A 24,609-nucleotide genomic window follows, 5' to 3' on the forward strand; every position below is an offset into this window, starting at 1 on the left:
GCTCAGTGATGTCAGATTGGAAAGATGAAGTGAACCAGATGGAGTAGTTTATTTATGGCTTCTAGGAAACAGATTTGGTCTATTATAGGTCAAAATTGAACGTTATTGTAAGAAGCCCCATGATGTTCCGCAATGGCTGAATTCAATGGATATATGAAAATGTCACTAGTTTAAACCCTTGGTGCCATCATCTCTTTTGACGTAATATAGATAGCTCATATAAACAGGATCATAGCAAGCAGTTTCAGGCAGTCAATGTAGATGATGAGAACATTAGAAAACTGAGAGATGGTGTTATTACCCCGCTTCATTATCGGTGATGTTTCTTAAAACAGTCATAAGACTTGTGTACCAGTATGGTTTTTCATTCCTGTGAATCACAGCCAAAAGGAATAACGTGAGGGAATATGATGTAAATTGAAATGAAAAGTAGAGAACTTGCTAGAGCTACCCTATTGAGCTAGACTCAAAATAATGAAATCGGTTAGCATCCAATATAGGCAGGAACGCTATTATTCTTATACTTTTACAGTCAAAGGTTCATGGCTCCCAAATTGCTGTCATGTCCTAAAACTGGCAACCTCTGCCTTTCAATTCCAACACAATCTTAGGACTGGTGCTAAATGTTCTCTACCCAAACCACCACTATTATAGTCCAGCTGAGGTTACTTGTGCCTCAGACATTTTGCACTTTTGGCATCGAATTGTCTCCCACATTGCATTTTAACCATCACCGTCAACCATTGCCCTCTTGGATCTCCTTCCAGATGGATGAAGATTTGACACTACAGGTCACTACAACGATTCCAACACAGGCCACAATTCAAACTCCATCTGGCACATCGTATCCAATTCATAAGTTCGTTCGGTCATCATTACTCTCAATGACCAGTACAAATAATGACCAAATCCACACTCGGGAGGACCTTGATGAGGTAATCCCACACCCCTGGATGGGTAGAGCCATACGACAGGTATTCATTCTCTCTCTCTCTCCCTCTCTCTCTCTCACTCTCTCTTTCTCTCTCTCTCCCAGTATTATTTTATTATACAGTACAGCTTTGGTTGTCCTCATGAGCCAGCTGTATCTTCTAGTGGGTGTGCTGGTACCATTTCAGGTTATGGAGGTCATGTGTATCATATCTGTATTTTGTGTGCGTGAGTGTTAATTTTTGCAGAAAATTTACAGTCTTCCCCCGAGTTTAATTCTCAGACAACTATTTAGTTAGAAGATTCCAAGCAAAATTTTAGGTGCCCCATTTGACAGGGGTTATCCATAAGGACACAATTTGATGGATTTTAACCAAAATGATATAGGCTACACTTCTTATTTATGGGTGCTATGAATGTTTATTGTACAACTATTTAAGATATGTGTAATCTAATATTGACTAGTAAATTTTACTATAATTCTTTAGTATAAGTTATATTTACCTTTGCTAATATTTTGGATTTTGTTTAACTGAAGATATTTTTGTTTAAACACACACACACATGTATGGATACCGTATATATTTGTGTAACGTGCGACCTTTGAAGACCTTTTTTTTTACCCAAATTTTAGGAGGGGTCACATCATACACGAGATATGAAAATATTGTATATACTTCTTGCCAAGGCTACAACGTTGACCGAACTATAAATTCATATTTACTCTAGTCGAGATGTATAGCTGTGTTTAAAATAGACGTGATTTTGATAAAAACCAATGTTTTACTTAACTGTTTCCAATAATATCCTATTCACTTAATAATTGCATTATTAAACACAAACATAGCAAATGTTAATATTCCGATAGAGACAACCATCTTTATTTTTATAGATCAGCTGATTGTGGTTCGTTCAGTTATTTTATTTACAGTAGAGTTTCATGCATGATAATCGATAGTTATTAGTTTTGCAATTTCTGATAACAAAGGTCAGCAAATTATTGATTTTGCTGTTAGTTCTGTAGGAAGTTTTGCCATGGTGATGTGGACAATGTAAAATAATAAATCAGCTCTATTATTCTTGATGTCATTATTAACATACTGGTAAGTATAGTACTGTAATTGTTTACTCTCGTACGATAGTTGAAATGCAAGTAACATCTGTTCTCCAATTCAGTTGTTATCAATAGCAGCTGTCTGTCGCTGGGTATTTTCGGTTGTTTACCGTGATTTGTCTTTGTTACAGTATCGGGATTTCCTTTTTCATTATTTGGATACTAGTACTGCTAATGATATTAATTGTACTGGTAATAATATTACAAATACCAGTAATAATAGGGAAATTATCATTATGGAGTTAGCCTAGCCTAGGTAGAAGTTACCATTCATCATAAGTTGAATTGTAACCTTGTGTACTGTCGGCATTTTGGGGATAAGAAAATCTAGCATAAGAAAGCCTAAATCTCCCTCTCATAAAAGAAACTCGCATGATCACGAGATACAAATAAAATAATTTATTTGGGGATGAATATTGGGGTCGCATAATACGCGAGATTACACACACACACACACACACACACACACACACACACACACTTAGTATGTTATTCTGTAGAGCATTGCATTTAAACTCAGATCATTTGGAGCAATAATCTGTATGGTGATTAAGGAAATAATGACAATCTACCATACTTCTTAGTAAGCTAATACAGTTAGATTTTCTTTTAAGATTTTATGAGCATATCTGTTCTTTCTCCTTTTTTTAATTTATTTGTACATTCTGTGACATCTCAATATGTTATTTATGATATTTATTACCTGTCTTTTTTTTTTTTTTTATTAATGAATAACATTGATAGATTTTATAGAAATATCTTACATTGATGTTATCAAATTTCAGATTGACCTGTCTACTACAACTATAAAAAAGCAGCCAGCAAGCTATGTATGTATGATGTTTTTTCTTGAGGTTTTGAAGTACTTATGTAATTATCTGCTGTTACAATGTCATAAAATGAGCTTTTTTCTTCATACTTCATTTGTCATACAACAAAGGAACTGAAGTTACAAAATGCATTTGTAGGTATTTCACTACTTTTTAAATTATTATTATTATTATTATTAGCTAAGCTACAACCATAGCTGGAAAAGCAAGGTGCTATAAGCTCAAGGGCTCCAACAGGGAAAAATAGCCCTGTGAAGAAAGGAAATAAGGAATTAAATAATTCTCTCTCTCTCTCTCTCTCTTTTTTTTTCTTTCTTTCACAGGAATCTTCTCCAATGACTCCCAGAATGGACATGGACTATGAAGACTCCATGGATGGACCACCACCTTCTGTAGCATCAGTTGATTCAGGTGCCACTACAATCACTCCAAAGCCTCTCAAGAAAGCACCAACTGGAGTGAGTGCATTGTTTTTCAACTATTCTTTAATTATCAAGTAGAAATTACTGTGTTTGAGTAAAGTAATTATCATGTATAAATCATTTCCATAAGTTTTGGCTAGAAAGCCTTTTAGAGGATAAATAATTGTCAAGGGCTTTTAATTTGTCTTTCGTTTTAGATTGTAAGAAGCCCTCAATACCCGTATCAGAGAAGTTTGTTTTCTTGAATTAGAAGAGAAGTATGCAGGTATTACAGGTGTATTGTGTATCACCATTTTAATTTTAGAAAATGTTTGATCTTTGAAAGTAACACATCCTATACCATATAATTATCATTCTTATTTTCTTGCAAAATTCTGACCAATGTTGCAGATGTAGCCTTACTCTTATGCATTATGAAGTCAAAAGTTTGAATTTATTTATTCACATGTACAGTACAACAATTACCATAGTTTTTCTTTTTGTTTATACAGAAACAATTTCAACAAATGACAGGGAAAAAACAGATGACAGGGTACATTCTGTTCTCGGCAGAGATCCGAAAAAGTATAACCCAAAAAAATCCAAACGCCAATTTTGGAGAAATATCTCGGTTAGTTGGAATCGAGTGGAAGTGCTTGATGGAAAGTGACCGCAAAGTGTATGAAGACAGGGCACATCAGCTTAATTTGGAAAGTGCAGAGAAAGCACTTAGTGGCAATGGACCATATTCACCTCAAACACCTCAGGTAAGAAAGTTTTCCTCTTCATATGATATATATTTTCCATGTTGCTAGAACCTGCAAAAGTAAAACTGGAGGTTTCACTTCTGATTTTGATGATTTTAATTGTAAATACTATGTTTTGATATATCTTTTGTAAGATGGTACTTAGTAGAATCAGGAATTGTAGCCTATTAGATATTTTTTTTCTACTGAGAAAAGGGTGATTGTTCCTATACAAATACTAACCTGAGTAAAGGACTCAGCTTTGTATAGTTAAGGAAATTACAGATTGCTTTGAAATTTTTTTTTTATTTTTTGGGGAGTTTTTGGTGTTAATAAATGGTGCACTTTATTTCAGCTGTAAATGTTTGACAGTTTGTAACTATAACTTTAATAAGCAACAAATTGGCCATTTAGTTTGATGTGGAATTGAAAGAAAAATACATCCACCTTACTACTTCAACCTTTTTTGGAGTCTTGAATTTTACTTTTAGTTTGTATATACTGTACAATATTTTATGAAATGATTAAACTTGACCCTCTGGTAATCCTGCCCATGACACAAGCACTAAGCTAATCGTTTTTGCCCTGGGGGAGATGTGGTGCTCCCACAAAAAAAATCATTTAGTGCACCTTTGTACATCTATCCTATAAAAAATATGAACTCTGGTTTGTTGCATTATGTTGTGAAAAGATTGACCTTTTTCATGATATATGCAGAATATCTTCGCAATGCATGAAGAAAGTGTTAAAATAGTTAAATAAAAAGCATATGTTTTTAGAATATTCATAAAAAATATAAGAATGTTAGGAACTTTATTTTATATGCAAATTGTGTAGAAATGACTGATCTGCAATGCTGTAGTAATGGTTTGATGTAAATTGGATTAGTAGTGAGCTGTGATTGCTTACTAAATGTTAAATTTTTTACAGTACTCAATATCATATGTCAACATAGTTTGTTTGCTTTTTGTAGCATAACTAGGAAATGAAGATAAAAAGAAACTGAAAATTGCATTAGAAGCTTAACACATGACCATTCGGAGATACGACCCAGCCTCCGAGCAAAGTTCTATATTGAGATACGATCATTCTTTGTAATAAGTGATGGGTCCTAAGAAAGTGAGTGGTAAGGTTGAAAGTGAAAAGAAAAAAATGCATGATGACGATGGGAATGAAGCTTGAAATTATTGAAAAACATGAGCATGGTGTCCGTGTGAACGAGCTGGCACGTTATTACAAGAAATTGCATCAGTGATACCTACAGTCCTCATTCAGAAGGATGCTATCAAGAGCACAAAGGGTTCCAAAGTTATAACTATCATGTCTAAGTTATGGACAAATATAATTGGCGAGATGGAGAGTCTATTGCTATGATTTAAGGAGAAGCAGCTGGCAGGAGATAGCATTACCAAGACAATCATATGTGAGAAGACCAGCATAATCTACGAAGATTTGAAACCAAGGGAAGCAGAAGGAATATGGCTCCACTCGAGGTTACTATACCCGTTTGGAGACTTTAGTTTTCATGTTGAAGGAGAAACTTCTCTGGAGTCCTTGCAGTAAGAAATGGCTATTGCTCAGTCCTATACCAGGTCTTCAAACTGAAGAGAACTGATCTTCCCTCCATATGGAAACTCTCGGTTTCGATCAAAAGTTTTGAGCAATCTTGTTCACCTTAGGAACTGAAATCCCTGCCTTTGAGTGTGATTAAGATACTGAGGTCACTAAAACTGACACTCTAGGGTAAAAAGAATTGTCTTTTACTTATGTACAGGAAGTTGTAGATAGGACACAAAAGTCCTGCTATTGATAACACCAGTTTTGAAATCATTAAGAGGTAACTGATGACCTAGACAGTTTGTTACTTTATCCTGTGAGGGCAGTTCGCTTATTTCCTTACGAGGACTGCTCCCAGACGCCTGTCCTTATCCAAATTGTTTGCAAGCACAAGTCAAAACAAGAAGGGAATGTCTAGGAATACTATCTCTTTGCTGGTTACGAGAAGTGATTTCTAGAGTTTTCTTTGGGAGAAGCGTCAACTGGGGCTCCTCCCAAAAACCTTGATGTTGCTAGCCTTGCTGCAACCCTGAAGTTCTGCAACAATCACTCTGTATCACAGGTTCTTGGTGCTTGAGTTTTGGAAGAGGCAGATTACCGTCATTACGCTCTACCTAAAGGACTGAACCCGCAAATCACTGGATATATTCTCATTAGGGTCAGTGGTGGCTTTATAACAAATAATTTAGAACCTATAGCTAAGATATGGTCACATCTTCAGTTATCCTCAGCATAAAAGTGGAGTGAGAGTAGAATAATGAGTGGGCCTTTCATCCTCTCTTCTGACCTGTCCTCTCTTTGGAGTATAAGCAAGGAAGATCACTTATGCCGGTGATAATAACTTTGAAACTTTGTTAATACTTTGATGCTACAAGTGTGTCATCGGATCACTAGAGGATTAAGAACTGACGGTCAATACTGCATAATCATTATTTTTATGTTTTTTTTTCGTTGTTGTAACAGGCATCGACTCCTGACTTGCCTCTTCCTAACAACCCCGATGTCGTGTTTGAATGTTTGTGGGAGACCTGTGATTACATGTTCGAAGATTTACTGGATCTGAGTGATCATTTGTTATTGGAGCCATCTGGGCATGTACATAAAGTTGGTCAAGGTATGATATGATTTATTTCATTGGCATTAAAATATCTTTAATAGAGTTAAGGAAAAAAGATTGAAGCTAGGATGCACATACAGTCTACCTGGTCTTAAAACTGCTTGTATACAGGGAAACACAAGCCTTTATACAGTTTTTTTTTAATTGTTTAAATTTTTTTTAATGAGAGTTGTCAGTTATCAACAGTATCCTGTTTTGTAATAGGCCAGTATTGGTAGGTACTGTTTCCTAAAATTGTCTAAGGGGAAATGTACTTGGTTAGGAATTTTTTTTCCAAATAACTTGAAATGAGTGAATAGAATTGAAATAAACTTTTCTGGTTTTTGGAATGTTATTTACATCTTTAAACAACCATCAGTAGCTGTGTAACAGAATTTCTTGTTTGTCTTGCTGTTTACAGTATTTGAGTGTGGATGGCGGGGTTGTTCACGTCATAAAAAAAGTTCTTTAGCTCCTTTCCCAATGGTACAACGGCTGATGAGACACGTTCGTGAAATTCACATTCAAAAAAATACTGGGAGAATAATACAACACTGTGATCGGTCTAGGTAAGTTTCTTTTATTACTTTTGTCTTTTGAACTTTTAGTTAAGTGATTTACTGTCTGATTATACAAAATTTCACTACTCTTTTCTGTCTCTTGGTTTGAAGTGTGTTGTTTTTTCTTCAATTGCAATCTGTATTTGTATGATATTCCATCATCTCAACTTACTTATTCCTCTCCAGATGCCAAAGGTAACCCCCTTTCACATTTTGGTTGTGTGTGCTGACTTTTCCTTTTCTCTTCCTGGCTGTTTCTCATTTCCCATATCCTTTTTCCTTTCTATCTACCCTCTCTTCCTTATGAACAACTCAGTCTGCAGCAATCTAGGTTATGTGAAAATTAGCCTACTACAATATAACAATGTACAGTAGATATTTTCTTTGGTAGCCAGTCTTACGATAGTGTTTATCCTACCTTAGTTTCACTGTTCGGTTATCAGATTCCATCCTCCATTTTTAAGCATTGCACTTTGCACTCTTAATCCTTTGTTGTTCCGACAGTAAATACAAACCCTTTTGCTATTTATACTGATTATATTATCAGTGAAGCTGGAAGACTAGCCATAAAACTTAGTGAGGTGCAACTATCTCACTGCTAGTTAGCAAGGGTAAGGGTGGTAGCCGGCCACCTCGCTCACACATACACCTGTGTTGTTTCGTCACTTTTTACTTTTGCTTCGGTGAGAGTAGACATATGTCTCTCTCTCCACCCAACTCTTTCAACTGGCCTTTGACGTTTTTTCCTGTTATGTACTTTTTATATATATATCTATCTATCTATCTATCTATCTATGTAGTACTGTCTGGCCAGTCAAAAGACCCCATAACTCTCTAGCGGTAATATTTCAATGGGTGGCTGGTGCCCTGGCCAACCTACTACGTGGTGACGTGGGAGTTGGGGGTAACTCCTCTCGCTCTGAGGACAGGTTTCCCACTCGTATTGGCTCCCGCCAAGAGAGTCGGTGAATTCCACGGTCCGTCTGCGACGTCTCTCATTCATGGCAATGGGGAAGGTAATACAGTACTCGACTTGGTTCTTGGCAACATCGGATCCCAGATTCAAACCCTTCGGTTTGGGTGTCCTTTGTAGTGTGACCAGTGATCCACATCAACTGCTACTATGCCAGAGAGGAACTTGAGGTGTTACCTTGAGAACTACGGGAGCTTGCCCCTGAGTGTCAGCACTCATCGTCAGCTCAGGGAAGTCAAGAGAAGGATTACCAACAACACGTTCTCGGCTTGTATTCGTAAGGTCATAGACGGAGCATTGAATTCTGATCCTTCTCAGCAGAGAAGACCTAGAGCTTGTAACTTTAGTGGCATGAGTACGTCCTTAGCGTTTAAGAGCAACTACTCTGTGACGCAGGCCTTGCAAGTGGGCATGTGGAAGCATCAAACGACCTTTACTGGCCACTTCCTGCAAGACGTGACCCACAGGAACATGGAGACGTTTTCCATTTGCCCTGTGGTGGCTACACAATAAACGGTTTTAAACAACTCAGGCTCCTTGATGAACAAGTAGCAGATGGTGGAGGGCAGAGTTTACCCAGTGTTAAATCTGGGATAAATGATAAGGAATGACTGGCTCTTTCTCTCATCTTCCCCTCTTTTGGGGAGCAGCACTTATGGTACTCTGTAAAGCTGACCTTGATCTCCGCTGTCTGTAGGTAAATCCCATCTCCCTTGTGTAAGTGGTATAGAGCTATATACTTGTTACATCCCCATACCCCCTGGTGAGATGGGATTGGGCAATGTTAGAACAAATGACAACTTTGCAAGTACCGTATATTTCCGCGTATAAGACGACCTTATATTCCAAAATTTAACCATTAAAAATGGGGGGTCGTCTTATACTACCGTTATAAAAATCGCACCTTGAATTCCATGTCTGGTTTATCAGTAGGCTAGCCTAGGTTGAGGTGCGATAACCACCGACACACATGAAATGATTTACATTAATATATAAATGTATAATGAAAGTAATAAAACCATTTTTACCGTATATATTATTGGCATATCTACAAAAATGGCATAAATGATAAATTCGAGGAATAATTCCATCTTTTAACCATACGCGCACAGCTGAGAAAATGTAAACATCGCGTATTGGTTGCGTTGTTTGCAACTTTTTCTGCTAGTGTTAATTACGATAGTAATAACATATAGGTTATCATATTATTTATTTGTTTCAAAATTATTATTTTTAGCTGTAAATAACAATTTGGATTACAAACGGTACAATCTTTATTTCTCAATAAAAATTACGGTACATTACAGAACTGTATTGCATTTAAAACTACGGTACATTACAGTATTGCATTTAAAACTACGGTACATTACAGTATTGCATTTAAAACTACGGTACATTACAGTATTGCATTTAAAACCTAAAAAATTGTAAAACTATTTCCAATCAATATTAAACATCAAACCTGCGACATGTATAAATCTAACACCACTAAAACTCCTCACAGTTATCACTGTCTGTTTCGAAAAGCTGTTCGAACATATCACGAGATTTATCATATACAGTACGCCATCATCGTAAGGATTCCAGTCCGGTTCCGGTGAGTCGACTTTGGCTTCGTCGTCACATTCGTACAATAAATTGTCTTCACCGCCATCCATGGCATTTGAGATCCCGCATTTTTAAAATTATTTTATGACACTTTCCACCTTCACATTATCCCATGCTTTTATAACAAACTCTCAAAGAACATCAAAGAACATAGAAGAAGAAGAAAGAGGAGGAATGGGCATTTCGTACGTGAGCAGCTGATGAGCGTAAACAAAACAACGCAGGCTAGGTGATGTGTGTTCTAGGAAAACAATAAAGGATTTGTTTTGTTATTTCATTTATTTTTAATTTATAAGGATACAGTAAGTAATATCATCTTTACATAACCTATATTTTATAAGATATCTGGTGTTGCGAAAGCTAGCCTAGGCTATACACGGATGGTTTTATGATTGAGCAGTCGTCTTATACTACCGATATGAGATAAATTCATAAAAAATTGCTCAAATTTTGTACCTCGTCTTATATGAAGGTCGCCTTATACGCGGAAATATACGGTAATTTGTATTTTTCCTAACGATACAAACCTTGAGCTATTTATACAAATTGGCCCACCATCACCTGTCCCCCGAGTCCCGCCTGCAATAAAATGTGATGAGACAACACAGGTGTATGCGTGTGAGCTAGGTAGCCAGATACCCCCTCCTACCCCCCCTGCTAACCAGCGGTATGGCAGTTTACACCTCGCTAAAAGTCTTATAGCTAGCCTTCCAGATTTGCCGAAAGTATAATCCATATAAATAGCTATAGGTTTTTTTCGTAATACAAATTGCTTCCAAATTAGTCAATTACTTCCAAATTTGTCATATTTAAAGGGACTTAGGTCTGTATCTACAAAAAGAACAAAATAATCAAAATTTATTATTTTCATTAGTTATCATCATCATTGTTGGTATATGTAGTGCTACAGTAGTCTTGTTACACGCCATTAGAATCATGCAAGCTATATGATGTGTGTTTAGAGGGTACTTTTCATAATTTATGAAAAACCATGACTATACATTTTACAGTATGTTTACTATAGATTAGTTATAGTGGTACTGTAGTTTACTTTTTTCATTTCCAGAAATTTTGTTGCTTCATCTCGTCGATCTCTGGTAAATCAACAGACATCTCAGACTTCATCCAACACATACCCCACCACAGGATCTCCGCATTCCAACCTGCAAGGTTTGTTTCTGTGGTAACTAGAGTACTTTATCACGTATACAAGTGTGTGTTCTATCTTTGCAACCTTTATTTTTGTGTTTGTTAACAGGCTATGGTTGATATTGAGTGGAAGAGAAAGAATTGTGTTCATGCAGTTTTATAAATCCTGCTATCAATTATGCTCTTACACTTAGGCCTCATATTTTCAGTGTTTTGGGATTTTCTTGTTTTGTTCATTCTCATAGTTGTGTATCCACATTCTAGAGAGAACTCATATGTTTCACCAAAAATGTTTACTTACCAGTTATATGATTGAATTTTCTGTTATCTTTACTCTTGCTTTATCCATTCACTCATGCAGATTTTGTCCATGTTGCAAGATATTATAATGACGTGAATAACCTCTTGTTATTGAACAAACATTTTGTTTAGGGTTTTAGTTTTTACAAGACTTGGTAATGAAGATGTGGCAATTCTGGTTACAGTAGACCCCTTTACATTGATCTTCGATGTTTGGTTGACCTGTTACATTATTCTTAGTGTACTAGTGATCCTTACATACATCTTTAAAAGGTTGAGAGTTTTCAGTTGGGGTTCTTCTTAAAGTAGCCTATGCTTTATGTGGTACACTAATGATGGCACTAAAATGATTTGCACGGTACTTCCTTAGGGTCTACCTGCATTGCTGTCTACCTTTAACTTTTTGTGATTTTGGTGGTTTGTTAAACTGTAATTTCTAAAAGTTTTATCACAGTTTTTAATCTTATGTGGTTGGATGGAGAATAGATTTTATTAATTTGAGGTCCCTTCAGGTTGTGTTTTCTAATAGTTCTTCATCTTTCTACTGCCATATTTACTACTTTTTTTGAGCGACAAATCATCATACTGTCTGTCTAATCTCATGTCCAATCAATTTGTAAAAGATTATAGCAATAGAGGTAGAATAAATGTGCCAGGGTATTCATAGGGTTCAAGGTGATCAGAGATAGATTCAAGTACTGGAAAACCTGCACCAGTAATAAGGTAATATATGGAAGACAGGCTTGGGAAATTTAAACTTTTTTCTTTGGGTTCAGAGATCAAATGCTGTGTATGTCATGACCTATGATTTTTTCCTTTGACATATCAAATGAGGATCTGCTTATGTAAACAATAGCCTGTTGACTTTATATGCTGCACAAAATTTTTGTTTACCAGATTTTGAATTATTTCTATCAAGAAGTGAATGTTATTGGTGAAAAATATTACTTAATTCACCACTACCTTTGCTACGGCTGACCTAGGCTCCAGTTCGAAGAAGAATGAGAAATCAAAATGACAACTTAGGTAGGTGTTATTTACACAATCGCTCTGCTCTCCAACTCATCTCTCTGGTGAGAATAAAGAGTTTGGCATATGTTATTACAGAAAAAAGATCTTTATATATTTAACTAAGGTTTTTAAATTGAAGAATGCATAGCACATGAAGTCCAAGTAAGTATTGAAGAGATTGAAATCTGTTTTTGTCACCGCATTTTTCAATATTAATCTTACCCGATGATCATGTAGCTGTCAACTCTGTTGCCCGACAGAAATCTACGGTCGGGATACGCCAGCGATCGCTATACAGGTGGGGGTGTACACAACAGCGCCATCTGTGAGCAGGTACTCAAGTACTTCTTGTCAACAAGAACTCAATTTTTCCTCTGTCGTGCCACCGGCTAGACCTACTTGGATACGCTGTTGATTCTGGAGTTATTGTTCACGATTTGGTGATGTATTTGCTCTAGAGTTTAGCCTTCGCTATTCAGGAAGCTTTATCATTAGCTTAGCAAGTTTTTGGAATTAATTTGATTTAATTTTGGTGACGAAGAGAGTATGAACTCTCTTTCACTTTTAAATGGCCGACCCTTCCCTTAGACGGAAGTGTTGGTGTCGAAGAGAGTATAGACTCTCTTTCTTAATTTTGCTTTACAAAGTTATAGATTTATTTTATATCTCTCCGCCTTTTATAGGCCTCTTCGATTAACTTCCTTTTATTATAAACTTATAAAAATTAATTTTTAGGTTTGTTTATATGCGACCTTTCCTAATAGTAGGCGGTCTTTTCTTGGAACCGAAGTTAATTAACATTGAGCCCGTCATATCGTTTTTGCCTGTTAAGATTTTATGCTATTTTAATTTTAATGTTTTTGAAAGAATTTCTTTGATAGTCTCGTACTGTTTTCAAAGTTGAACTAACGTTTTGTTTTGTCTCCGCAGTTGTTGACGTTCAGAACGTTCAACTTGCGCTCTATCGTTACGATAGAGAGAGAGTATTCACGGTTTCACGTTGCAGTAAGAGTAAACCGATTCTAGCGTTTTGTTCATTCTTTCTTAGCTTAAATGGTTTTAATTCTAATAAAGGAACTTTTTATTTGGGAAATCTTTCAGTTTTTTTCCTTTAACAATAATATGTTTTAACAATATATATAATTGGGCTCATCTCTCAGGTTCTAAGTCAAGAGAGAGAGAGAGAGAGATAGAGACGGAGGGAGAGAGAGGAGGATTAACGTTTCGTTCAAGCGGGTAACGTTGTTATCGTTTTTGCTCTTCTCCCTAGTCTCTTTAGGGGAAGAAGGTAAAACGTTTCTAGAGTTTTATTCTTGTTCCCAGGCTTTATGCGGTGAGAGATTTTAAACGTAGTTTATTTGATCTAGTGTTTAGTCTCTTTTCCAGCCACTGAATTCTTTATCTTTCATTTTGTTTTTCTGTTACATTGTAATACTGTTTTCGCAATTACTAACTTTTAATGAAGGATAAGATTGCGTGTTTCAGGTACTAACCACTTAAAGTTTCGAGTTCAGTGAAATAAGTGCAAACAGAAAATCAAAAGTGATAAAGTGATAAGCGCAAAGTGTTACAGTGTTGCGTTCGAGGGTTCTTCTGTTCGTGCCAGTTGTTCGCCTAGTCTGGGACCTCTTGCAAGCTCCCAAGCCCAGGGGAGAAGTAATGTCGAAGGACTTATGGGTTCATCAGGCCTTGATCGACGAACAGACGTTTCCCTCCGTGGTTTCGGGTGTATCCACTCACGTAGCCGACGTGATCACCCCACCCACACAAAGACGAGAGAGCCCATTTATTCCTCGTCTGCGGAAGAGGTTTCTCGCAGAAACCATGGACCAAATCTTGCAGCTTTTAAGTGCAAGTCGGTCCCTTCCGCGCAAGTCCAACGGCCTAGGTGTAGCCACTGGGTCAGTTCGGACTTGCTGCAGTACGACAACTGCACACCTCCCAGAGAGGCAAGGTGGTACCGCAACAGGCAGTAACTACGTCTGTTGCCGCACCAGCTGTTTTAGACCCTCAGTCTCAATGGACAGTACTCCGTTTGTTGTTGTCTTTCATAGACCCTAGTGGTCCATGCTGCAGACTATACAGTCTCAGCTTGCTCCTTCATACAGGAGTATCATGCTGGAAGGTTGACAATGCAGCCTGTTAACCTACAACCCGCCGAGGTTGTGCGCTCAGCAGATACTGCGGCTGCCTGCTCCCACCCTCCACCTGTGAGAGCTCCACCTCCGATGCGCAGTCCACCCTGCCAGACGCATGTTCTTGCTGCGCCTCCTGCTTTCATGCGTGAGCTGCCGCATCGGGAGTTGCCGGGTTCCAGCACTATGCAGCAACCTCCTCAACCCATGAGGCAGGAGCCTCATGCTATGCGGCATCCTCCTCAACCCATGAGGCAGGAGCCTCATGCTATGCGGCAACCTCCTCAACCCATGAGGCAGGAGCCTCATGCTATGCGGCATCCTCCTCAACCCATGAGGCAGGAGCCTCATGCTATGAGGAGCCTCATGCTATGCGGCATCCTCCTCAACCCATGAGGCAGGAGCCTCATGCTATGCGGCATCCTCCTCAACCCATGAGGCAGGAGCCTCATGCTATGCGGCATCCTCCTCAACCCATGAGGCAGGAGCCTCATGCTATGAGGAGCCTCATGCTATGCGGCATCTTCCTCAACCCATGAGGCAGGAGCCTCATGCTATGCGGCAACCTCCTCAACCCATGAGGCAGGAGCCTCATGCTATGCGGCATCCTCCTCAACCCATGAGGCAGGAGCCTCATGCTATGAGGAGCCTCATGCTATGCGGCATCCTCCTCAACCCATGAGGCAGGAGCCTCATGCTATGCGGCAACCTCCTCAACCCATGAGGCAGGAGCCTCATGCTATGCGGCATCCTCCTCAACCCATGCGGCATGAGCCTCATCCCATGCAGCATGAGCCTCATCCCATGCAGCATGAGCCTCATACCATGCAGCATGAGCCTCATCCCATGCAGCATGAGCCTCATCCCATGCAGCATGAGCCTCATCCCATGCAGCATAAGCCGCATGCCATGCAACATGCTCTGCATACCTTACAGCATGCTCTACATACAGCATGCTCTGCATACCTTACAGCATGCTCTGCATACCGTACAGCATGCTCTGCATACCTTACCGCATGCTCCTCAATCACACATCTTTGGTTGTTGCCAACTCACAAGACTGTCAAGCAGTTTCATAACGTTGCCTTCTGGTCTGCTGCTTTTGCACCAGTGAAACCCTCACTGAGAGAACTTAGCTTTTCTCGGATATGGTTCCTGTAGATGAGAAAGTGCTATTCTCCCTCCTTCTGATATTCCCTTGAGGACTCTGTCATTTGGAGAGGAGCCTTAAGCTGCTTAGCCTCCTATGGACTTTTATTTAAGCATAACATGCTTCCAGGGAGGGTAATGGTTCCGCTTCAGTCGCTAACCCCGTCTGTTGCCACACCTGCTCCCATAGACCTTGAGCTTTGTTGCAAGACATGCAGTCCAAGCTTAGTCCTTGTTAGAGGATTTTTGTTTACGGAGTCAGTGTGTCACTGGGAAGACGTTCAACAACCAGCAGAGGTGACTTGTTGTGACGCAGTGCGGCAACCTCAGCAACCCGATAAGGAGTTGTCTGTACTACCCAGACAGTCTAGACAGTTTCGGGTTGTCGCTGTATTTCCTCGCTTCCCCATGGTTGACAGTTCACAGACTGTGCAGCAGTACCATGATCTTGTGTCCGGCTCCGTCAGACGACTGGCTTTTAAGAGCTCCCACAAGTCGTCGCTGTCTGGAGAATCTCAGATGGACTATGGATCTGACCAAGGAACTGGGCCTCCTGGTCAATTTAGAGGAGTCCCAGCTCGTCCCATCCCAGACCATTGTCTACCTGGGTATGGGGCTTCAGAGTCGAGCTTTTCGAGCTTTTCCGTCGGCCCCAAGGATCTACCAAGCCCTAGAATGCATCCAGAGCATGCTGAGAAGGAACCGATGCTCAGTCAGGTAGTGGATGAGTCTAACAGGGACACTTTCATCGCTGGCCCTGTTCATCGAGTTAGGGAGACTCCACCTCCGCCCCCTTCAGTATCATCTAGCTGCTCACTGGATAAAGGACATGACGCTAGAGACGGTCTTAGTTCCTGTTTCCGAAGAGATGAGGTCTACTCTAACGTGGTGAAAGAACAGCTTTCTTCTCAAGGAAGGTCTACCTTTGGCTGTTCAGAAACCCGACCGCCGTCTCTTCTCGGACGCATCAGACACGGGCTGGGGTGCGACTTTGGACGGACAGGAATGCTCGGGAACATGGAATCAGGAGCAAAGGACACTTCACATCAATTGCAAGGAGCTGTTGGCGGTTCATCTGGCCTTGATAAACTTCAAGTCCCTCCAGCTTAACAAGGTGGGGGAGGTGGACTCCGACAACACCACAGCCTTGGCTTACTTCTCCAAGCAGGGAGGGACTCATTCGAGGAAGTTGTTCTAGATCGCAAGGGACCTCCTCATCTGGTCAAAAGATCGAAAGCTCACGCTGGTAACGAGGTTCATTCAGGGCGATATGAATGTCATGGCAGATCGCCTCAGCCGGAAGGGTCAGGTCATCCCCACAGAGTGGACCCTTCACAAGAATGTTTGCAGCAGATTTTGGGCCCTGTGAGGTCAGCCAACCATAGATCTGTTCGCTACCTCGATAACCTAGAGGCTCCCGTTGTATTGTTCTCCGATTCCAGACCCAGCAGCAGTTCACGTGGATGCTTTTCTGCTGGATTGGTCCCATCTCGACCTGTATGCATTCCCGCCGTTCAAGATTGTCAACAGGGTACTTCAGAAGTTCGCCTCTCGCAAAGGGACACGGCTGACGTTGTTTGCTCCCCTCTGGCCCGCGAGAGAATGGTTCATAGAGGTACTGCAATGGCTGGTCGACATTCCCAGGACTCTTCCTCTAGGAGTGGACCTTCTACGTCAACCTCACGTAAAGAAGGTACACCCAAACCTCCACGCTCTTCGTCTGACTGCCTTCAGACTATCGAAAGACTCTCAAGAGCTAGAGGCTTTTCGAAGGAGGCAGCCAGAGCGATTGCCAGAGCAAGGAGGACATCCACTCTCAGAGTCTATCAGTCTAAATGGGAAGTCTTCCGAAGCTGGTACAAGGCCAATGCAGTTTCCTCAACCAGTACCACTGTAACCCAGATTGCTGACTTCCTGTTACATCTAAGGAACGTAAGATCCCTTTCAGCTCCTACGATCAAGGGTTACAGAAGTATGTTGGCAGCGGTTTTCCGCCACAGAGGCTTGGATCTTTTCACCAACAAAGAGCTACAGGACCTCCTTAGGTCTTTTGAGACCTCAAAGGAACGTCGGTTGTCCACTCCAGGCTGGAATCTAGACGTGGTCCTAAGGTTCCTTATGTCATCAAGATTTGAACCTCTCCAATCAGCCTCTTTTAAGGACCTCACATTAAAAACTCTTTTCCTCGTGTGCTTGGCAACAGCTAAAAGAGTAAGTGAGATCCACGCCTTCAGCAGGAACATAGTTTTCACATCTGAAACGGCTACATGTTCCTTGCAGCTCGGTTTTTTGCTAAAACGAGCTTCCTTCACGTCCTTGGCCTAAGTCGTTCGAGATCCCAAGCCTGTCCAACTTGGTGGGGAACGAACTGGAGAGAGTACTTTGCCCAGTTAGAGCTCTTAGGTACTATCTAAAAAAGTCATAACCTTTACGAGGACAATCAGAAGCCTTATGGTGTGCTATCAAGAAGCCTTCTCTTCCAATGTCTAAGAACTCAGTTTCTTACTAAATCAGGCTTCTGATTAGGGAAGCACATTCTCATCTGAAGGAAGAAGACCTTGCTTTGCTGAAGGTAAGGACACATGAAGTGAGAGCTGTGGCTACTTCAGTGGCCTTCAAACAGAACCGTTCTCTGCAGAGTGTTATGGATGCAACCTATTGGAGAAGCAAGTCAGTGTTCGCATCATTCTATCTCAAAGATGTCCAGTCTCTTTACGAGAACTGCTACACCCTGGGACCATTCGTAGCAACGAATGCAGTAGTAGGTGGGGGCTCAGCCACTACATTCCCATAATCCCATAACCTTTTTAACCTTTCTCTTGAATACTTTTTATGGGTTGTACGGTCGGCTAAGAAGCCTTCCACATCCTTGCTGATTTGGCGGGTGGTCAATTCTTTCTTGAGAAGCGCCGAGGTTAAAGGTTGTGATGAGGTCCTTTAGTATGGGTTGCAGCCCTTTATACTTCAGCACCTAAGAGTCGTTCAGCATCCTAAGAGGACCGCTACGCTCAGTAAGGAAGACGTACTTAATAAAGGCAGAGTAATGGTTCAAGTCGTCTTCCTTACCAGGTACTTATTTATTTTATGTTATTTTTGAATAACTAATAAAATGAAATACGGGATACTTAGCTTCTTTGTTAACATGTATGCTGGTCTCCACCCACCACCCTGGGTGTGAATCAGCTACATGATCATCGGGTAAGATTAATATTGAAAAATGTTATTTTCATTTGTAAAATAAATTTTTGAATATACTTACCCGATGATCATGAATTTAAGGACCCACCCTTCCTCCCCATAGAGAACCAGTGGACCGAGGAGAAAATTGAGTTCTTGTTGACAAGAAGTACTTGAGTACCTGCTCACAGATGGCGCTGTTGTGTACACCCCCACCTGTATAGCGATCGCTGGCGTATCCCGACCGTAGATTTCTGTCGGGCAACAGAGTTGACAGCTACATGATCATCGGGTAAGTATATTCAAAAATTTATTTTACTAATGAAAATAACATTTTAGGTGTGTGAACACAAAGGAAATTGCGTGAACCAAAGTTAAATATTGAAAGAACAAATTTTAGAATTAAAATTCTGTTTATTTCAATGAATTTTACCTGTGGTTTACGTAGCTCAATTCCACACTCATAATGAGGTGGGTAAAAAAGAAAGGGGCCCATTTTAATTTTACCAATATTCCATGGATTTAGGGTAACAAATTAAAGCTCTTGTTCAACTGAAACTAAGAGCAACTCTCTCTTAAGATAAATAATTATTATTACTAGCTAAGCTACAACCCAAGCTGGAAGAGCAGGATGGTATAAACCCAAGGGCTCTCATGGGGACGAATAGCCCAGTGAGGTAAGGAAATAAGCAATTAAACAGAAATAATGAATCTAAAATATCTCAAGATAAGTAACATCAAAATAGATCTGTCGCACCTGAGCTATCAACATAAAAGCATTTACTGGTAGTTTGAACTAATGAAGTTCCATTGATTAAACTGCCTGATTAGGAAGATTGTTCAACACTAATCACAGCTGAAATAAAACTTCACGAATACTGTGTAGTATTGAGTTTTACAATGGAGAAGGCATGGCTGTTAGAATTAACTGCCTACCTACTACTACGTACAGGATGGTACAGTCTTGGAGGTTTTGAATGCAAAGGATGGATGGTCAGAATTATGAAAAGTCTTATGAACTATTGCAATTGAGCTGTTTAAACTCGATTGGCTGAAAGGTTGATCAAACCCGACACCACTGAGAAGCTGAAGAGACACTGTTATGTCAGTTACTAGTGGAATGTTGCTTCCTTTATTAAAGGTATGTGTTAACCTCATTTACTAAGGACATGTGTTTATCGAGGTGAAAAAAAAAATGGCAAAATTTTGATGTTCAAAAATTTTTTATGGGTAAATGTCGATTAAACCAGCATCAGGAGAAGAAACAATATTATCAGGTGATTATAGAAATACACTAAGTAATGTTATTGAAATCCTGTTTTGACCTTAACACCAAATACCTCATTGAGCCATTCCAGAGAGAAAATGCAAGTTTCCCAAGCCTTTTTGTTTGGCCTCTACGTAATGTTCAATTGCTTCTACACATAGTACTTTTTACAGGCTCATGGATTCTCTGAGCATTACACAAGGAGAAGTTTGGTTTTGCAATCCCTGCTAGCATTAGAACAGAAGGGTTAGACAGTCTTTCAGGGGCTTGTGACCAATTTCTTCTGCAAAAATGTCATATAGTGTCTCATTGCAGTTAAACTTTTTAAGTTTGGAAATGAATGCCTCTTCTACGTTGACCTCGGAACTTGCAGCCTCACTATATCACACATCACCGTGGTTGCCTGTTTTCTTGAAATTTTCAAACCAGCCATGGCTGGCTTTGAATTTTTCTTTTTCTTTGGCTGCTGACATACCTGGTTCTTTTATAACAAGGTCAGCATACAATACCTGTGCTTTTTCATAGATATTGTTCTCAGTAATCTTACTCTTGCTAACTGCTTCTCATCGATCCAGATAAGATCCAAGTTTTCATCATTATCAAACACACATGGTTGTTGTTTTGTCAGTGTCAGCACTCCTATTTCAAAATACTGTACATCACTTTGATTTTGTCTTTGTCTTCAGAATTGTACAAATTAACATTTTTGCTAGGTCTGCTACATATTTACCATGTTACTTGATAATTTCTTTTTTCATTTCTACCATCTTCTCTTATCATCTTGAGGGCCCTTGTCAAGATGCTGTACTGTACTGTTACTGTTAACTTGACTGTCAACAATAGCGATCACAATTCTATAAAGATCACACTGTCAGAACTCCACAAATAACACTTCCACAGATGCTCACAAGTTAACTATGGATGATGTTGGTACGAGTTGTGCTAGGAAAGTGAATGAGTTAAGGACTGAGGTAGGCGAGAGTGAGCTAAAGCAAAACAAAATGGCATAAAAATCATATGAACACGGAGTATGGCCACTGCGCGATTGTTTTCTGTACATTGCTTGTCGTCAGTACTTGTTCACAACAGAACATAAATCCTGAGGGAAATCTTTGCTCATAAGCGGATTTGAAGTTTTATGCTCGTATTCAGTCACTCATAAACTGGGGTATTGCTGTAGTTCCTTTATTTTTCTTGTTAACCAGTTTGCACATTTGGGTATTCTCTATCTTGAATCTCATTTAATTGATGTTTAGACTGTTTAGCTAAAATACAAATTACTTAAAAATTTGTGATTTAGACTGTTTAGCTTGCTTCATGAAAAAATTTAACAATTTTTAGTAATATAATAATGGAAAAGTTCTGTCTTATTAATGACGGGTACAATATTTGAGTGTATTGTCATTGAGATGTAGGCAAGATGAAAAATTTATAGAAGTAAGTCTTCTGATCTACATTTAAGAATCTGACTTATTGTCAATCATTTATAAATAGTATAGTAAATATATGTGATGTACAGAAGAGAAAAGGCACTCCAGACATCAGAAAAGTAGTAACGATACATGAAATCAGTGTTTCAGCCTCCCTCTCGAGTGCCAACATTTTTTACACTTACTGAACATTGCATCGAGCATCTTTAATCGTTGATTTGATAGAATTCTAATACAATACTGTTTCTTCGAAGGTTTATCGTTCTACCACATTCTTAAAAATCTTTCGGTTGCATCTTAGCATGTTTTTTTCTTTTTTTTTTTCATTTTTTTTCTTTTTACGGACTTCTGTCTTGGAAACGACAACATTTACCAGATTTATTTTCCTTCCCCACAAACACATTATTCATATATAGTCCATATTTATGGTCTTTGAAATTCTCAGATACTACAATGATTAATTTAAGGGTAGGCTGGTTCACTTTCATGTGTGCAGAGTTATTAAGAGCTTAGTAGATTTTCCATGTTGTTTTGTTCATAGTTGACTGTGAAGCTCTCCATTGCATTAATCTCACAATTTCCTCCTGTTTTAACTAATTCCCTTCCCTCTGTGGGGGTTATTGCCTTCATTGCTCCTCTTTCAGTGCACTGTAGGCATTAATTAAGGGTATTGCATTATTCCTTAGTCTTCAAGCTACACTTGTTGTACTTTCCACTTTACATCTGTTCTTTCTTCGTTTCTTCCACCTTGCTGTCCAAACTCCAACTTTTACCACATAGTGTAAGTAGGGTTTTACCCTAGGTGTACTTTTGTGCCGAATGCCATCAAAGACTCCAGTACTGGCCTCTTTAGCCTAAATCAATAAATTTGTATAACCCTAACCAATTTTCCCTTTCATCTCTTATCAAGTAATTATTTTTTCTTTTACTTGTTGACATTAAAACATAGTGAGCCTTTGCCAGAATTAGTTTTTTGACTTGTTTGGTTTTAAAGCTCTACTAGGAAGCATCCCTAGTATTATTTAGTCATAATTGTTCTCTAAGCAGAAGTTGGCTATAGTTTTTTTTCCTTTTTTGCTATTTGGGTTTTGTGTGTTAATGAATGAGTTTTAGGTATTGATGGTAATTGAGTGGCGAATAGTAATTTAGTTAATATTTTTTATGTTTTCGGTCACTTTAGCTAAAATCTTAGCTTTACCTTTGTGTCTAATTGAGTTTAATATATTCAGTGATGTGCACAAGGAGTAAGTTTTTTTTTAGATTAAACTCATCATGTTTATTTTTCCTCTTGCTAAAGCTCTAGAGAGAATTTATTAACCTTTAGTAAGTTGGGATTTATGTTTAAAGTACTAATCATTTGTCATAGTTATTTTTTTGTGAAGCAAATAGAATATTTATACAATTTTTTATGAAAACCAAACACTCGTCTCTTGCAGTCTTATGTCCAGAAAGAATTAATATAGAGGCTTGAGGATCCACATGATGCATGTATATTGGGTGACTTATCTTCCTTTTATTGATATTTTATTGACTTAAGTGTTTAGAACATTCAAAAGACCATGATTGTGGGCTGTATATGTGATGAAAATGATTGTATTTAAAAAAAAAATTCTTTTCCTTTGGTTTTTATTGTGTGGGGAAAATTAAAACAAGTCTAGTTAATCATTGTGTCTGCCTTGTTTATTATGTAAAATTATGGTATTGTGGTTGTGAAATGTCTTCACATTTATTCCGTATTTTTCATCTAAATTAGAGCACTGATTATATAGAACTTAATTTTTAGTTGTACTGTAGTTGCTATTCCATTTCCATATCCTGTAAGGGAGTTGATTGTAGTAAATAGGTAATATAATGTAAAATTTTCAAGTTTTTTTTAACTACAATACATACAGGATTGTTGAGTATTCAATACAGTACTTTTAACCACTTATTTAATCCTCAACCTTTATAATTTTGTAAGGACTAAATTAAAAAACTATGATGAAGAAGCATGAGTGCAATAGAAATGCTGCAGTGCATTGTTTAGTTGTAGATTTGATGATTGATATCATTAGGCTAACTTTTAATGTTTTACCTATTTTTACCATAGTCTTAGATAAATAGTAAATGCATAAATTTCCACTGTTATCGCCACATATCCCATTTGATTGGAACATTAGTTTTTTAATTCTATCCTTTCTGAATGTAGTAAGACTTTGAGGTCATGATGCAGAAGCAGTTTAGCAATGAGCCCATTGTGTGGGGTTAAATAAATGCATTTGAGAAAAATACTCGGTCCCAAAGAGTATTGTTCTGATTTTACATGATTTCAGGCTTACTGCATGGTCGAGGAAATTCTTTGTCCTCAGGGACGATGCAGTCCCCTTATCCAGGGCTCATACCCAGCAGTGCTGGGCAGCCCGGTCACCTGTCCTACTCAAATACAGGTAACCTGTTTCTTTTTTTTTTAACATATATTACTTTTTAAATAGGATTTAAAATGGTTACTTTTAACGGAAAATGTTGTATGGGAAGCACCGTTCAACAGAGCTTATGGATCATTGAAACTTGTAAACAATTTTAATACTTTTGGACTAGTTTAGATGTTACTTTTGAAATAATATAAGTATAGATTGGTAAAGGACTGTTCATTATAATTAATCATTACTGTAATTATTTTTTGTTTCTTTCCTTGGTGTCAGTTCTGGTCTGTTGGTGTCTTTAGGTTTGGTATGTACAAGACTTTTGAAAGGCAGACATTTGTCTAAGAGAGGGTAGGATAATGTTTGTAATTGGAGGAGTGTGAATTACTTTATTTATTAGTTTTCATGAATGTACAGCTGACTTTTAAGTTGCATACATTGCACATTTCAGCATTTGAATTTATGCCATTTTGATTGTGGTTTTTTGTAGCCAAAGCATATCTAAAGTATACAATTTCCTTTCATAAAGTAAAATATGCTGAAAATTAACATCATCCAAAATTAGTTCTTGATACTTACACCAATCAAAATAATATTTAGTTTTTATATATATATATTGGTATACTGCTTTTAGACCAGAGAATAGACACTCCAGAGGCCCTAGAAATCCTTTTCTACGAGTGTACAGTGGATAATCTCCATGTGGTCAGATAAAGCACATGGGGATTTAAGTGAACTGGCTTGGAAATAGGTTGTCTGTGAACATTGGTCTTG

General features: G+C 38.6%; 1 protein-coding gene across 8 annotated transcripts in view; it reads left to right on the forward strand.

Moving 5' to 3' along the window:
- The window catches only part of polybromo (protein), a 118,785-nt gene that overhangs the window by 86,272 nt on the left and 7,904 nt on the right, over positions 1-24,609 (forward strand). For 5 of the 8 annotated variants that reach the window (XM_068374421.1, XM_068374419.1, XM_068374420.1 and 2 more), the window contains exons 24-31: positions 768-974; positions 2,830-2,874; positions 3,198-3,332; positions 3,788-4,042; positions 6,542-6,692; positions 7,096-7,243; positions 10,882-10,985; positions 23,746-23,859. In XM_068374421.1, coding sequence (XP_068230522.1) covers positions 768-974; positions 2,830-2,874; positions 3,198-3,332; positions 3,788-4,042; positions 6,542-6,692; positions 7,096-7,243; positions 10,882-10,985; positions 23,746-23,859 — 1,159 coding nt within the window. The remainder of the gene's footprint in view (positions 1-767; positions 975-2,829; positions 2,875-3,197; positions 3,333-3,787; positions 4,043-6,541; positions 6,693-7,095; positions 7,244-10,881; positions 10,986-23,745; positions 23,860-24,609) is intronic. The other 3 variants (XM_068374425.1, XM_068374426.1, XM_068374424.1) reach the window with 2 other exon arrangements.

The sequence above is a fragment of the Palaemon carinicauda genome, chromosome 5 (assembly GCF_036898095.1).
Source record: "Palaemon carinicauda isolate YSFRI2023 chromosome 5, ASM3689809v2, whole genome shotgun sequence".
Taxonomy (NCBI): Eukaryota; Metazoa; Arthropoda; class Malacostraca; order Decapoda; family Palaemonidae; genus Palaemon; species Palaemon carinicauda.